The sequence below is a fragment of the Phyllostomus discolor genome, chromosome 7, assembly GCF_004126475.2.
Source record: "Phyllostomus discolor isolate MPI-MPIP mPhyDis1 chromosome 7, mPhyDis1.pri.v3, whole genome shotgun sequence".
Lineage (NCBI taxonomy): Eukaryota > Metazoa > Chordata > Mammalia > Chiroptera > Phyllostomidae > Phyllostomus > Phyllostomus discolor.
In genome coordinates, this window is record NC_040909.2 from 16,212,729 (window position 1) to 16,230,431 (window position 17,703).

Below are 17,703 nucleotides of genomic sequence, written 5' to 3' on the forward strand. Positions count from 1 at the left end.
CAGAATACTTCTTCCACAAGATGGTACCACTAGGAAGACCTGAGGTCATATTCACAGGAACAAAGCTAAGGGCCTGAAATGGCATGCCAGTTGCTTTGACCTTTAGTTTGATGCTTCTCTGCTGCCATTTCCCATTTTGCCAATTTCTATCTTTAAGAGCTTGTGATGAGCATTTACAGGGCACTCTCTTCCACAGATATTTAAGAGCTCACTATAGAGAGAGTAGAAAGTACTGTGTAAAGAACTTAGGCCTTGGATTCATGCAGCCTAGGATTTGAAGCCCAGCCCTACCACTTACCAGCTACATGATCGTAGGTCATTCATCAAACTTCGCTGTGTTGCAGTTTTTTGACACTTAGAGTGACATTGACAAAATGAGCACTACTTGAGTTGTAAATGAGTTCATACCTATACAATGCCTAACACCTAGTAAGGACTTGATAAATGTTGGCTCTGGCCCATATTATCATGTGCTAGGTTAGGTGTCATGAACACAACAGTGAAAAGGAAAGTCACGGTTTCTGTGCCCCTGCAGTGTGCTTGTCATCTGCTCTCTTTACTGTATAATTCAGCCTTCAGCCTTCCTCTGCTTTACTGTGAAGGGGGCCTGACTCCCAAAAGCCACATTTCCCAGGCTCCCTTACTAACTGGCTTCCTGCTAGATGTAAGCAGCAGAAGTTTCAGACAAGAGATTGAGGTTGGGAGGCCAATGATGACTTGCTGCTTGGGTAGCAGCGTCAACGTCTCTGACTGTCTCTTTTTCCTTTCACGTTTCTCTCCAACAGAACCTCCTGATGTCCTCACAGGCCCCTCTGGAAGCCCTGTTTCACAGGCTTCTTACGAGCTTTCTTCTGTAGGCACGAGGCCAATACGGAAGAAACTAGAGCAAGAGGAAAAGGCAAAGTCCAGATTTAATCCTAGATCCAAATGTACCTGGAGATGTTATATGTCTGGATTTTTAAAAATATGAGCCTATACAAATGCCCCCCTTTTTTGCATAAGCTACTTTGACTACATTTCTTTCACTTGCCACTGGGAAGTTCTCACACATTGTCTACTGGTCATGAAAACTGTTGGAGCTATCACACTATAAAGCAATTGGTATTCTCATTGAACACTTGTCTCTGGAATTTGTATAGCTACTGTTTATTGTCCTGCTAGGCTTAACTGTATAAAGTTGAGCAAGATAAACATCGTCCTTCTCTTTGATAGTACAATGACAAATTAAGTGATTTCCACTTAAAACATAAAAATGTTAACTTTTACTATTCTTATTCCGAAATCGTTGTTTCCTCTGGAGATTTTGTCCCTTCATTGATTTGTGTCTTAAAACACATCTCATCCATTTTAATACAAGAATATAAACTAAAATGCAAAGTAAAATCTTTGGGGGAAAAGTATTCACTTATTTTCAATAAGGTAAATCGCAAGCCTCCAGTTGCTCTTTATGGAAAGCTACCCAAGGCAGGAGGACTTTTCAGTGCAATGAAATGATCAGTGTCACTACTGCAGGACAATCACTCATGCTGCTGTATGTTTTCTTGGCTCTGCTCTTCTGCATTTGCCTGTGATGATGCAATTTGTCTTCTGATAACGAATGGGCTTCCTCTCCCTTTCAGCCACTAGCATAAGTCACTGAAACTTGCCCAAGACATGTGAAGTTCATCTGCTTTGGGACTTTTTTTGAATGTTTCATAGTTGATGAAAGTAAATTTATAATCATGATGCAATTACGTGTGTGTGTGTGTGTGTGTGTGTGTGTGTAGGCTTTGTCTTTAAAATATGTGCAGTGGCCTTTTAATGTTATAGTGCATGGTCAGGTTGTAGTTGCTATGGAAACAATAACCAAATTTCCTGACATTGAGGGTAGGGAGATGCAGTGGTGGCAGCTGTGATCAGAGTTGAGAGATTGCCGATAAAAATCAAAGTAGCTTCAAGAGTAAGGAGCTTTTTCTACCTTAATATTCAGATCAGAGCAATCAACTCTTCCCCAGTGTCTACCAATAATATCCATCAAAGCCAGGCTGAAGGCTTACTAATATTACTGTAATTATTATGTTATACTCAGTTTATTTTGGATAATGGATGAGTGGGATCTGGGGGTCCTTGATTATAGTTAGTATATAATTTTTTACATAGTATAAAATCATGCTTTATGGTAATGGAACACATTATACCCAGATTAGTGTCCACACAAGACAATATTTCTATTAAGAGAGCAAATGCATGCTTTCGTTTGGAATGGGGTGCCTTGAGATTTTATTCTTTAAGTACAAGCTGATTAGTGAAATGAAAACATCTTATACATTCTCTGTTCAGAAGGGATCGTTTTCTAAGACCTCTGTGATTCCTGGGGAGTTTCTCCGTTGCTTCCTGTCAGCAGTGATGACTTCACATTATTAAGAGTTGGAAGATGCACTGAATAAGAAGTTCATATATCTGTGTTTATTCTGTCCATACTGCACATCAGGGGAATGTGAGAGAAGTTTGGAATATGCGGAGGGGCATTATCACCCTCATTGCTTAGTGAGGGTCCTCGGTGCCCAGTTCAGTGTTAAGCTGTGTATGTGTGGACGTGGATGGGAAATGATTCCTGGTCTCAAGAACGGGCTGGTCCGTGCGAGGAGAGAATACATGCAGACTGCTCATTGAGTGGGGGCAGTGCAGGGGTAAAGCCAACAAATGCAGCCAAATATAAAAAGAGAAAGTGAGTCCAGTAGGGTGGGCAAATAAAGAAGCTGAAGGAGAAACAAAGCTTGCGGTGGGATCCAAAGGAATGGCAGACCTAATTAAAGAGGGAAGGCTATGCTTGGTGTTAGTAAACTTCAGAATATATAAATGTTCTGCATATATTCTTTGGAATGTGTCATGTTTATCTAAAATAGAAACGAGATCAAGCAATTGGTGTGAGCACACATACATATGGGGCATGAGCTAGTTTGGTTGTGATGGGGCAAAGGAGGGCGGTCAGATGTTTCTAGTAGGTATTCTCGGGGAGTAAAAATGCTTGGGGAATTATGGGGGCTGTGGGAGACAGGTTAGAAAATATGGGATTTTGTAGATATCGAATGACATTGAGGGCAACATGGCTTACACTCTAATAATTTGAGGCCAGATGAAGACTCTAGAATGGCAGTAAACATGGTGAATTGCCATCTACTGTGTGACGAGAAGTAACCAGTCGGTTAATGGAAACTGAGTTTCGTTGCAAATAAAACCCATGTGAGACCAACCCAACAAAACCCTTTGGAATTCCAGCTGGTATTTTATGGTCATAAAAACTTTCTGGCACTTGTTTAGCTCTTCCACAGCTCCTCAGGTTTTTTAATCTATGGGTTATGGTTACTTCTTGCCTTTTCAATCCAGATATGAGTTGAAAAAAGCCTAGCGTTTTTGCCTATGAAATTGTGTAGAGTATGTACAATATGTGAGGGACTTTTTTCCACTGTGGAGCCTTGAGTGAGTTATAAATAGATTTTATTTCAGCTGGAGCAGTTGGCCCACCTTGATATCATACAGATGATGACATGATTGCCTTAAAGCTTCTGAGTACTCATCAGTAAAATTGTTGAGAACGGATTTAGCATTCTCAACTCTGAGTTTTTTTTAAGAAACACAATGGGTAATTTGCATCTCCAAGTGAGCACATACCTATTGCTTCTGATATAGGGCGGATATAGAGTGAGGCCAAACACCTGTGGCACAAAGTTGTAGAATATCGTACAGGTTCTGTCTTGGGTGTTTGTTTTTTGAAATCAAGTGTATTTTAAAAATGGACAATCGTTTGATCTTCCTTCTTTTTCTTCTCCCCAAAGGATCTTCTTAAGAGATGCTACTCTGCCAAAGCATCTTACCTCTTCCAGCAGGATAAATTCTATGATGTCAGCTACGACACAGGAGACAAGTCTATCCAGTGTAGCAGGAGACCAGACGCATTCAAGTTCTGGATGAGCTGGAAGGCCCTGGGTACATTAGGCCTTGAAGAGAGAGTGAATCGTGCTCTTGCTTTATCTAGGTACTTGTGTGTGTCCATGTGTGTCTGTAATAGGCTCAATGACAGTAACATTTGCAAGATCTCTACATGTTATTTCATTTATGCATTCATTCTTTTATCTGATTACCATTTTTCCAGTATCTGCTACGTGTAAGGAATTGTGAACAAAGCAGTCCTACCCTCTGCCCTCCAGGGTCCTAGCCTAGTAAGGAATACACTGAGGTGCCAAAGCAGACAAAATACTGGTGAGCCTACTTTTTGATAAGGAAGGTACATGGTACCCAGACCACTCTTGATATGTAAGCGCTGGGCACTCGCCACCTGAACTGGACTGTGCTCCTAAGCTTGGATCAGTGGGTGCCACTGGCCAGGCCATGACCAAGTTTAGTTTTAAGTGTGATTTTTGGGCCTGAACACTATAGGGTTAACCTTCATGCTGTTAAAAAATCAAATATTTGAATATTTAAAATATTTAAAAATAGAGAGGTTTGTTAAAAATGTGCATTTTTTTGGCTGCTATGGAAAGATCAGAATGCTCGGAATCCCACATGGTGACAAGCTGCTGAATGTGATGCCTGACTCTCTGGGGAACCATAGCCTTTCTACTTCCTCATGTTTCTTTTTTAACTAATACCTTATTTTACTACAGTACAGAGGTGCTAGCTCTACCATTGATGAGCGATGTGACTTCCTTAACCTTTCTGTACCTCTGTTTCTTCCCAGTAACATGGAGAAAACAATAGCCTCTAACTATAGTTGTTGTTATGAGAATTAAATGAATTGCTATTCATAAATACTCAGAACAGTACCTGGCATATAATACATGCTATGTGAATTTTAGTCATCTATATATATGACTAATATATATATTTTATATATATTAATATATATATTTTAACCTACTTGGCCACTACAGGCATCAGAGTTTGTGATCTCTGCTTTGGATAATCTCTCCTTCTTCACTCCCTGTTCACGCTTCTTTTATAAAACCTTAAGTGTTTCCTTAGAGACTTAAAACAATTTCTCTTTTCTATACCGGGGATGGTATGGGTGCTCTGGGCAACATTGCAACAGCGATGCTCTGAACATTACTTCAGACTGTCTGAAAATTTGTTATTTATTCTAAGAGGTCTTCAGGTTGGCTGGAGTGGCTTTATCTCAGTTTGGTGGCTGTGGGGTTTGGTGGCTGTAGGGTAGAAGGGGAGGGACTGGGTCTACTCTGCACATTTCTTTCCTTTTCCTTGGATCAGCAGGCTAGCCAGAGAGTGTTCTTATAATGGGGCTGACAGAAGCCCAATAAGTCAAGCCCCCTTTAAGCTCCTGATTGTATCATATCTACTAGCATTCCAGCAGCCAAAGCAAATCACATAGCCAAGGTCAATGTCAAAAGGCAGGAAGTACACTCTGCCATTTTGCAAGAAGAACTGCAAAGTTACATGTCAAATGGCTTGGATATAAGGAAAGGGAAAGAGCTGGCTTTGGCATTTTCAGAAGACTGTTAGAAGTCAACAGTTCTGGTGATTATGGTTTAAGAAGTAGTTTGAAAATTCTGTAAATACTGTCTCAATTAGAACTGTTGTGGTGGTAAGTGCCAGAAACCTTAACCCAAGGGATTATAAACTAAGAAAGATAATTTATTAACTCAGGTTATTTATAAGCTAGTGTAGTGATGACTTCTGGAATGGCTTATTCTAGGGGCTTATACAATACCACCAGGCCTCAATCTCTCCATCTATCAGGTCTGCCCTCCTTCATGTTGAGTTTATTCTTATGTAGGAAGGTAGCTGCCAGAGGTGTCAGCTATACATCCTCCCAAGCACAAATTCAAGGTCAAAAGAGAGAGTTCTCTCTTAACAATCCTGGAGAAATTTTAAATTATTTCTGTGTGAAGCCAGGCATCTGTCTCTGAATTGGCCGCGGTTGCCAGGGACAGGTGACACTCCCATTGGTCATGCTCCCCTGATTGCCCCCCTTGGCACTAGGGAAATCGTCAGTTCCTCCTATAGAATATATACTGGAACTAGGGGAGCAGTGTGCCTCTATTATAAGCAGGGCTGAAGTGCCTGGATCAGAAATAGGGAGATAACTGCCCAGCAGTGAGGAAATGGAACGATCTACCATAAACACTGGTAGTTGCTCATTAGTGTAAAATAATAGTTCAGAAATCTCGGTTCACTTTTTTTGTGTTTCCTTATACTACTTAAGTGTGCTAGAATCTGTGCCTTATTTTATCTAAGCTGCTAAGTAATTCAATAACAGGTGTCTTGAAACAGGCTAGATATAAATATTTGATGATTGTACTTATTATAAAGTTAACATTCATCTCAGGGTGGGATATAATTTATAGTCAAAGGAGATTTTCTAAATTTTGCAGAGAAATTATCAGGAGGATAAATGTTAACATTTCAGTTCGATTCAACAACACTTATTGTTTGTAAAGGTTTGTCAGGCTGAATTGAATGGAATTAACATTTCAGTGAGCATAGTTGCGGACTCTGTGACCTACATTTAATTATTTGAAAAATAATCCCTCCTTTTTCATGCTGCCACTCATAATGGTTTTTCCCCTGAACTTTCCACAGTCTGGATCTCCAGCATTGTGTTCCTGCGGTGAGCAAAAGCTGTCCTGCTCTCCCACAGCCAATACTAAGCAAAAGCTGAGGCCTTTTAATGCATGTTGCTTGGCATGGATATAAAATTACAAACTTGGGGAAAGTTTCCCTAGGATTAAGAATTATATTAAAACCCTGGCTGGCGTAGCTCAGTGGATTGAGCGCGGGCTGCGAACCAAAGTGTCACAGGCTCCATTCCCAGTCAGGGCACATGCCTGGGTTGCAGGCTATGACTCCCAGCAACCACACATTGATGTTTCTCTCTCTCTCTCTATCACCCTCCCTTCCCTCTCTAAAAATAAATAAATAAAATCTTTAAAAAAAAAGAATTATATTAAAACATAGCAACATAAGGTCTTTATTTGTGTGATTTTATCTCCGTTTAAATTGGTTGATTGCTTTGTGGTCCTGCTCTTTAGGAAAAGCGGAACGATTTCCCAGTTCTGGGAGCTGCTCTGTTTGCTGGAGCCCTTGTGTAGCGGTCCACCTGCAAACAGGCTCTCAGGAGGAGAAGGCCCCCACGTGTACCATCTGTCATTGTCTAGGAAGCAAATTCCCATCATGGAAAATTGCGAGCTATCAACAGTTGTGGGTTACAAAATCCCGGGATATTTAATAATTAGCTCTTGCTAGCCAGCACAGCCTAGCTCTAGCCCACCATTGACTATGTGAGCCAGCATAATCAGTTCAAAGCACTGACCGGGGAGAGTTAAAAATGCCACACCCACTGACCCTAGACCACTCGCTTTAGATAGGGTATAATAAAAACGATTCTTATTCATGGAATGAAGCTCTACCCGGCATAATTCCTATAATTCCCAATTGACATTTTGTTTCCAAGAAGTATAATATCCTTCAGTAGATACGAGCTCCAGCAAAGTCAACCCTCAAATGAGGGTTGGGTTAGTATTTGGAGCGCACCTCTAGTGTCAGCAGCCTAAAGTACCTCAAATTTCCATTTCCCTAGGCTCCAGGTCAGGGCTCTTAAATACTAGAAAAGCCGTGGGCATCTTTTTCCCTGAAGTCTCGCAGTAAGAATTGCGCTGACCCCGTAGAAGCAATGTTTTCCTGTTCATGAATCAGAACGGAGCTTAGCTTTGAAATGTTTATATTGTCTTTAAGATTTAAGGACCGGATTTTGGTGTACCGATGAACTGCCATCACCCTTATCATATAGCTTGCTCTCTCTTCCCCTGGGAAAGCAAGGACCGGCATTTTCAAGAAGACAATGACCCCTATTTTATCAGTCGTCAGCAATCCAGCAAAAAGGAAACAATGTATTGCCTGGAAGATCCTGAAGGCTTTCCTAATTTCCATTTGACTTGCCATTCCTGTGGATGACAGCCCATTTCTCAGAGGAAATGCGAATGACTAACAGCTTGCTTTCTCCTCAGGTTGTTTGCAAACCAGTGGCACGGGGAACCAAAAGCACCATTTGATGGAAACCCAGAAGGCTGGGGTTTAAAATCACCATCTCCAGCCCAAGGCAGGGGATTGTGCATCTCAGAATAGGGACTAAGAAAGTCAGAAATCTTTTACAATACCCAAGGCAACCTGTGGTGGAGGACACCTTCTGAGCCTTTGTTATGACACTCGGGTTAATGGATGTTCCCTAAGGGGTGATCTTTAAAGCAAATCTGGAAGAGTCACGTGCTTAAGTCTTCTCAACAACAGCAAACAGTTCACGAGCTCCCGTTCGGCTCCTGTTAGGTCTCCGATGTATCATTTGTCTATCCCCTTGACACGCAATCTCTGTAATTTCTCCAGTGGAATTTATTTCACGGACTTGCATGAATGCTGAGGGGTTTATTGTCGTCCGCATGGAAAAAGTGAACAGTTTACACAATGGCGCTTTGGTGTTAGTGTATATTTCTCTAGGTGACAAGAGGACAAGAGCCCAGAAGCCTACGAAGGGCCAATGTTTTCTTTTTTTTTTTTCTATTGGTAATTTGAAAAAGAAATCACAATCACAGTAGAATGTAGCATGCAGGTGTTTGTGATGAATCACAAGCCATGCAATATGTCTTAATAAATGCACCGCATACAGAAAGCAGATGGAAGAAAACTCCCAGGAGTTCTGCGAGGCTCCATGCATCAGAAAAATTTCAAATGAGGAGATGAGACAGGGAGAGAAACGTGGCCCAGTGTGCTCCAGGATGACTGAGTGGCTGGGGAAGGGAGAAAGGGCCTCAGAAGGCTATTTCCAGAAAGGACAAGTGAAATGCAGAAATGTTAAACTCAGTTAACAGATCAGAGAATTGAGGGTATCTCATGTTAGAAGCACATTTTTACGCAAAGGAACAGGAGGTGTTTTAGAGCAAGATTGTCATTAATATATGCTTCCAAATCAAGCCAGAATTTTAATATCATGTTTTTCACTCAGTAGGTTTGGTGAAATTCTTGCTGATGCATTTTTTAAATCTCTTTTCTCATTTTGCTAAGCCTAGTGAGAAGGATGGTGACGAATTTTATGAAGCTATTGTTGCTTTCTGAACATACTTACCTGGATGCATTTTGGTAGAAGTGGCTTATGATTCCTACATTAGGTCCCAAAACTCAATGTACATCTTTTTTGGGAGCAGGCATCAGATAAGAATAGTTTTTAAAAAATGTATTTCATCTCTAGGCTGTTTCCGTACATTGAAAAGAAAAGTGAGGAATAAATCATTCCTGTGAATGTAGGCAGAAGTGACTCAAAACCTTATTTTGATTCCCTCCTAAAACTCATTGCATTTAAGCATTTATTATTTTTTTAAAGGGTAAGGTGCCCTATAGAAGAGGCACTTGTAAACTAGCATTTCTGAAAGTGTGCTCTGTGGGATAATAGACTTCCAGAACATAGTAATAAATGTTCTTCCAAAAAATGTTTTCATGGTCAAATATGCTTGGGAAATGCTAATGACTCTTAATATTCCTCTCTTGGAGATTCAGTGTTCATTAGCACATTAAAGGCTCTGAGGGGGCTTGTAATATAGAAATATTGTTAACTTTGCTTTCACCAGTAGGCAGACACTGTTAATTGTTCACCCAACAGCCACTGTCCGCTTTTCCTTGCCAACAGAACCTTGATTTTGTTTAGGTAGCAAAATTCCAGCTAGGAACATTGGTGCAAGCCCATCCCCATTGCCAACAATTACTTTAGGGGTGGATCTAGGACTCCGCTTCAGTCAATAAGATACAGAAAGAATTCTGTGAAGGCACCTGAGGAAAATATTCTTACATAAATAAAGAAAGAGAAAGAGAGAATACTTCTGCTCCAGTCCCTTCTGTCTCTTCTCGGGACACTGTTGTGCAAGGATGTGAGGTGTGGGGCTGTGGCAGACGTCTTGTCGAACAGGAGAGAAGTCACGAACACTGAGCATTTGGCAGGCTGCAATGATGGCACATGCCTAGTTCTTGATTACAGCATCGAACCATCTAACCAGCTCGATAAATGGCCTTATAGATTAAGCCCAGTGTATTTCTAATTGTAGACAACAGTCATCGAACTGATATGCCCGGCGTTATTCAGATATATTTGGGAACAGAACCCTTTTATGTGGGAAAACTATTGATGTGGTATGTCATGGAGCATAGTTTTGGGACTTTGATGTAAGCCTTTTATTATTGTTATAATAGCAACTCTCCACCCAAATCACCTCCACCCTCAATGCAGTTGGAGTGTTACACTGGGTTTTATAGGCTCTGAGGGTGACTACAGTAGGGACCTTGACCCTGACTCAAAGCCCAGCTCTACATGGTTAGCAGAAAGCAGAACTCTAATCCAAATGGTTCGGCTCTGCTTTAGGATGCCTGTCTCCCGGGAGCAGTTTTAGCCAATTTGACAGAAATGTTTTAAATTGAGACTGTAGGTAGTGTGTGTAAGTTTCACACCGTCATAATCTGTTAGGGAAGGGGTTTACCCATTTGGCTTCCCATCTCCATTACATGCGTGAGGAAACTGAGGCAGGCTCAGGGAGGCTAAGAAGTTTGCGTAGTCACAAAGTCCATTAGCTACACAAGCAGAATCCTCTGGAATCATTCCCAGCATTTCTGGAGGTACACAGCTTTTCTGTGGCCTCAGGGAGTCCAGGATTAGCGTAGGCCTCCTCAGGATGAACTATTGATGGTGTCGGCTTTTGAGGTAACAGATTGTTTATGCATTTCTGCCTGAGAAGGGGAGGGAAAAATATGTCCTGAAAAAGCTGTCCTTGTGTGGAGATTGCATATGTCTGTTTTGTTTTGGGCTTTACACTTTACCTTTTATTAAGTACTTTTTCAAAATCACACAAATAACTGTGTCTATGAAACTTTGCAAAGAAACATAAAAAGAGTTAATAAGTTCTACCTCCCTTGTTGCATCCTTCCCCCGCTTTCTTAGGTAAACATTAACAATTTATTTGTATCTTTCTGTCCTTCACTTTGTGATCATATATAATTGTGGGTAGGGATTACTTTTGCTTTTCTTTTTTACAATTCCTTAAAAAGTAGAATCATATTATCTACATTTCTTAGTACTTCACTTTTATGTCTTACTAATACATCATAAGAATCCCTGTGGTGTACTCAAAGTAGACATAATCCATTTTTTATTTCTATTTTTTTAAAAGATTTTATTTATTTATTTATTTTTAGAGAGGGGGAAGAGAGGGAGGTAGAGAGGGAGAGAAAGATCAGTGTGTGGTTGCCTCTTGCTCACCCCCTACTGGGGACCTGGACCACAACCCAGGCATGTGCCCTGACTGGGAATCAAACCAGCAATCCTTTGGTTTGCAGGCCGGCACTCAACCCACTGAGCCACACCAGCCTAGGAGACATAATCCATTTTTTTAAAAAGCTGCATTGTATTACATTGTGTAGGTGTGATATATTGTATTTTATGATTTGCCAATTTCTGGACATTAATCTTGTTTCTAGTTATTTTGTATGGCTTGCACACACACAGATTTAGATATAGTAATGTGTATATACATATGTATGTGTGTGTATATATGTATGTATGTATGTACATATGTGTGTGTGTATGGGTGTATTAGTGACGATTTTTTTCCTGGTAGATGAGCATCTCAAGAGTGGTTTGCTACATCAGAATATATGACTGTTATTAATTTTAAAAGATTTATAGCAGCTTTCTGTCACAGTTTCACTAGCATTAAGTGTTGCCTCTCTTAAAATTTGTTTTTACTATCACATGGGCAATGTGGTTCAATAATGTTTTAATTTTCACTTCTTTGATTTTTAGTGATCTTGAGCATCTTCTCTGATTTTTCATTAACAATTAGAATTGTTGTTTTTGTGAGAGTTAGGCAGTATGCTAAAGGTTCAAAACTTTGTAGCTACATAGCATCTCCTGAAAAAATATTCAGGGAAAGGAGTATGCAAAACATCAAATTCTTGGTGAGCATGTACGTGGGGGAGGGAGAGGGCTGGCCACAAAATTATTGCTTAAAATGAAGGATCTATATTATTTAGTCAATATGATAGAATTTTATAAGATTTTGTATAATTCAAAGACAATATAACCTATACGCTAATCATCAATATTTAACCATGTGTGAGAAGCTACATAAACAAGTTTGGGGAAAAAAGAACTGAGTTCCGTTAACTGGTGTATTCCACATTTACATTCTAGAATAGCCCTTAGCAAATGAACACAGTGATAATGACAACCCCTATTTCACAGTTTCCATATTTCGCAATTTTTAATGTATGATTTTAAAAAAAATTTACAACATTTAGAGACTGGAAAAGTAGATTGTGTTATTTCAGTTCTACAGGTAAGGGAATTGAGGCCAAAGAAGTGCATTTTTTTATTGTCCTTAAATGTTAATTAACTATGTAACTTAGTGACAGGATCATATTTCATATGGTTGTACCATAATTCCACAGGCCCAGACCACAGTTTGCAAAGCCAGTCCTCATTCCTGGGTGTGATGTTCCTTCCTCCCCCCACCCCTTCCTGTTTTCTTTTCTTTTCTTTTTTTTTGTTATTACATATAAAATCACAATAAATACCTTGGCAAGTACATTTTTGTCAGCACCCCAATCATTTCCTTGTATTTGACCCCCAAATTTGAAATATTGAGCCCAGTGTTATGAAGTTTTCAAGGCTCGTGATCAATCGCTAGTTTTCAAGGCCAACCATTTCGGAAGGCTTCTCTTTTTATGTAGGTAGTAATCAATCCCAGGGGAAAGGTATCCCTGTTCATTTACTTTATATTCTCAGTGTCATTTTAGCCTTTTCTCTATCATATTCCATATCTCGTATATCTGTAACCTTTGCTTATGGTGTGATAATTCTCTTTTCCCTGACATTCCAAATGAGTCCATAGACATTTTACCAATGGCTACAACCCACATACTTGAACACGATACCAGTAATCAGTTCTTCTTCCTTCTGTCCTGGCCTTGGAAAAAATGATGCTGAGCTTCCTTTATCTTGAATGAAATTACAAGCAGGACTACACACCAGACACTTTCTCCCCAAGCCAGCTAGATAATTGAAGTACCTGTACTAAATACCCATCTAGAATGTGAATGTGAAGCCCACAGGCTCAGAGATATATATCCAGTCTACTTTGTGTGGATTTCACAATGGGGATGAAGTCTGATGCTAACACGTGAGATGGACATCATCTCATCAAAAAAATGTATCATTTTACCTAGGTCCCAGAAGATTGCAGGAGGTTCAGGAGTATTTATCAAAACCCATACCTATGCATATACCTGTACCCTTCCTTATCTCTAAGCCTTGCATTTCTAAGCCTTGTCTTGGCTTTGGAAATAACAGCTTTGCCATTTGCCAGTCATGCTCATGGAATTTTTAGATTTCAGATGATAAAAATGATTGTGTGATTCTTTTTTTAGGTATCTAGTAGAAGAAATCAAGAAAAGAGAAGGATTCAAGTTACTGATGGAAGTGAGTACGGAACTGTGCTTGTGATTGTGTCAGTCAACGGTGATGAAGGTGGTGATTTTCTCATCTGTTAGTTGTCATTAGTTTCTGTGTTGCAGGCTTAGACACAAGTAATTAGCTTAGTTCATAGAGTCCATTATGTTAATTTACTCTATTAGTGAGAATTTTTCTTTTGTTGGATTCAGAGGATACACTTGCCTTTACATATTGAAAATTAAAGTGCTCAATAATAACTACCAAGGATAATACTGAATAAATTATGTCCTCTATCTTGATATATAAATTGCATAATGATTGTACTGCAAATATTCAGCTGTGCTATTGCCGTGCTTGCATGTAAAAAATCAATTAAGTGAATCTATAATAATGCATATAGAGTTCTCTTTTTACAAAATAATGAGAGCATATTAGCTTTAGAGCAATGGGAAAATAAGTCATTTTGTTGTAGAATTGTTTGCTAAACATAAGAAGTAGGTGGTTACAAAGACAGACAATATTGTTTTTCCCCCTCAAATATGTGGTTAGAAAATATGAGTAGTATTCTGATTTTTAAGAAATATAAAGTGTGAGGTTCTCTTAGATCTTCGAATACATATACTCAATAGCAATTTTTAACCTAATGTAACAATCATCTGGAGACTGCAGCCTAGGAACTATCTGGTATACAAGCAATCTGGCTATTGTTAGGTGTTCATTTATTCAGCAAGATTCATTGAACAATTGCTGTGTGCCAGGCACTGTCCTAGGCACTGGGGATACGAGGCAGGGAAGTTTCCTGCTCTCGTGGTGCCTACATTCCAATGAAACATGACAGGCACTAAACAAGCAAATTAACATGTAGGAAATACCAGGTAGTGAGAAGTCTTAGGAAAACAAATGAGTTCAAGAGAGATGATCTAGTATGCAAAGAAGTAATTAGACAGTTGCAGATGTGATGAGTACTATAATGGAAGGAAGTAAGGGGAAAAGCTGAAACAAGGTGTGAGTGGGGCATAGCTTGTTTGGTTTGGGCAGTCCAGGTGCGGCCCTCTGAGATTATCTTGGAGGTGAGACCTGAATGAAGGTAAACAGCATGCCAGGCAGTGGTCTGAAGGAAAGGCATTCCAGGTAGATAGAATCCGTAAACAATGCAAAGGCTTACAGCTGGAAAGAGTTCTGTGTGTTTGAGGAGCCAAAAGAAGGTTGCAGGGATGCTGGAGAGGTGGGCAGAGACCAGATTAGTTGGAGTCGGGTGGCTCCTGCTTAAACCTTTGGCTTTCATTCCAATGTAATCATTGGAGAAGTTTTAAGGAGATAGGAATCTGACTTCCATTTTTAGACTTTGCTGAATGTCTTGGGAAGAGAGAAATGGGGGGTGGGGTGGGGCGAAGGGAGGACAAGGAACGAATATATGGGACAAATTGGGAGACTGTTGCTGTAGTCTAGGTCTTCAGACAACTTTTGGAAACCCTGCTCCAGAGAATGTTGACCGTGGCTTCCACCACTATCCACAAAGGAGTTCAAAGTTCCTAAAACAGGGGGATATAGAGCAACGTGCCAAGAGGGCAAAATAACCCATATTTAAATGACTTTCTGATAACACTTCCAAGAGGCAAGAAGACAAATTTCACAAGTGGGACATTCTACAGGACAGGTGACCTGGTTTCATCAACAGGTCAGTGGAGTTACTAAAAATAGAGAAAGTGGTGATAATCACTTTAGGTTCAAAGAGACAGAAGAGGCATAACAACCAAATGCAACATACGAAGCTGTTAGAATCCTACTTTGAACATGCCAATAGGAAAGATTAAATTTGAAACAGTTGGGGGAATTTCTAATACTACCTGATTATTGGCTAATACCAGGGAATTATCAATAATTTTCATAGCATGATAATGGCTAATGATTATGATGATATAAGAAAATGTCTGTACTTTTAAAGATGCATATTTAAGCATGTAGCGGGGAAACAACTGTACAATTGGCTTGACTTTGAGTTTGAATCCCATTTTTTATTCTCTTGCATTAGAGGGGCCAGTTTCATTTTCTTGAGGTTGAGCTACCTCTTTGTTTTCTTAACTTGGCATTATCTTCTTTTATCTGGCTATGGAAGCTACTGTGCTCATGGAAAGTGCTGTATGTGTCAGAACTGCAGTCTTTTTATAGAGCTAATAAGAACTAAGTGGTGAGGAAAAAAGATGAACTGATTTAAAAGTTACTTGTAGATTCTTCCTAAAGGCTTAAAAAATGAGGGAGGAACCGCTTACCGTCATCTTCAGGGAACTGTAAACATTCACCTCCTTGGTACGAAAATCGAGGTGGGTTTTCATTATTCGGTATAGCCTTCTGTCCTGGGTATTTGAGCTCTGGGAACCAGAAGGCCTCAAAGCGGTGAAGGTGGCTTCCTCAATGGTTCTCCAGAATCCCTACTAATCAGGGTTTTTGCAGGTGATCTGCCTTTGCCTCTCTTCTCTGTATTCCCTTTGGAGAAATAAAGTAAATTTAGACCTTGAGTTTTACATATAAGTGTCAAGTTGATTAGCCTCTTTTTGTTAACAAATGCTTTCACCGGATTGATTCAATATAACCCTAATGCACAGTTAAGAGGAGAGATGCAGAGATTCATCTGGAGCTCAGGTCTGTGCAACTGTAATTGTTTCCATTTAGGAAAAATCGAAGTCTATAATTATATATATAGGAGTCCCTGCTTATCATTCAGGCATACGTTCCAAATCCCTCAGTGGACGCCTGAAACTGAGGATAGCACTGAAGCCTGTATGTACTATGTTTTTTTCCTATACATACACATCCCTGTAATAAAGTTTAATTTATAAGTAGAAACATGAAGAAATTAACAGCACTAACTAATAATAAAGTAGAATAATTATAACAATATATTAGTACTGCAATTAACGTTATGTAAGTGTGGTCTCTCTCAACAAACCAGCACAATTTTTTCTTTCACAATTTCATGGATTGAAGATGCGTACTTAGCATAGATCTTAGCGATCTCAACATACAATGTTTTTTCTTTCCTTATTAAGTGGAGAACTGTCAGCTTTTCACTGAAGGGGAGCACTTTACGGCTTCTCTGGCATATCTGAATTGCCAGCATCAGTACTCTTGCATTTGGGGCCATTTTTAAGTAAAATGAAGGTTATTTGAACACAAGCGCTGTGATGCCATGACCGTAGATTTGATAAGTCAGGTGGCTGCTGAGTGACTAATGGGCTGATGGTGTGTGCAGCACGGAGATGCTGGACAAAGGGATGACTTGTGTCCTGGGCCAGTCTGAACCGGATGGCATGAGATTTCATCGCGTTATGCAGAAGAGCTTGCAATTTAAAACTTATTACTAGAATTTTTCATTTAATATTTTCAGATTGCAGTTGACTGCAGGTATCTGAAACCGCTGAAAGTGTGTATATTTTTGCTGTCAGGCAGATAGTGGTAAGAGTGTTCAGAAGAACACTGAAAACAGTAAACGAACAAAACAAAACAGAGTGTCCGATACTTGAATATCTTATCCTGAAAAGCACAAACATAACACCTATCTTCTTAAAGATGATTGAAAGTTATCCTTTCAAATGAATTCTGCATTATTCATGGGAACCTCAAAATCATATCTCCATTTTCCTGTGTTCAATCTAAGATCTAATGATAGATGTTTTCCTAGAGGTATAGTCATTCTTATTCTCATTCACATATTTTATTTTGATCTCTTGGGAGAGTCCTAATTATTCAAATTTTTTTGCTTTCTTTTCCTGAGTTCTGTGTTAGGCAGAGTTACTTGGGTTTCATAGACTTTCTGAGTTACAAAGGCTTTTCAAGGACATTGAGTTAACTTTCTGCTCAATGCAGGGAAACTCTCTTGGTAGTACCTGTAACAGGGGGTCAGTCTTTGCCTGAAGACTTCCTGTGTCAGAGAATTCACAGTTCATTCATCTTTAGGAAGCTTTCTTTACTCATATTCTAATACTTATTGAATCCTACTACTAATATGTACCAAACATATTGCAATGTATAATTATCTTTTTATATAGTTTTATTCAATCACAACAACCTTCTAATTGCTAAATCCAACACATTATCTTTAATCTTCCTCTTGTTGGACTTCTGCAGCATTTTACGCCATTATCCACTCCCTTGCTCTTGAAGTTCTCTCCCGTCTTGGTGTCTTTGCCTTTCTCCGTTTTTCTCCTTTTTATGTGGCTTTTTCTTCT

At 39.6% G+C, this 17,703-nt stretch overlaps 1 protein-coding gene across 2 annotated transcripts in view; it reads left to right on the forward strand.

Moving 5' to 3' along the window:
* GADL1 (glutamate decarboxylase like 1) overlaps positions 1 to 17,703 on the forward strand; it is a 161,589-nt gene that overhangs the window by 81,660 nt on the left and 62,226 nt on the right. For both annotated transcript variants that reach the window (XM_028518652.2, XM_036030558.1), the window contains 2 exons: positions 3,816 to 4,015; positions 13,453 to 13,504. In XM_028518652.2, the coding sequence (XP_028374453.2) occupies positions 3,816 to 4,015; positions 13,453 to 13,504 (252 nt within the window). The remainder of the gene's footprint in view (positions 1 to 3,815; positions 4,016 to 13,452; positions 13,505 to 17,703) is intronic.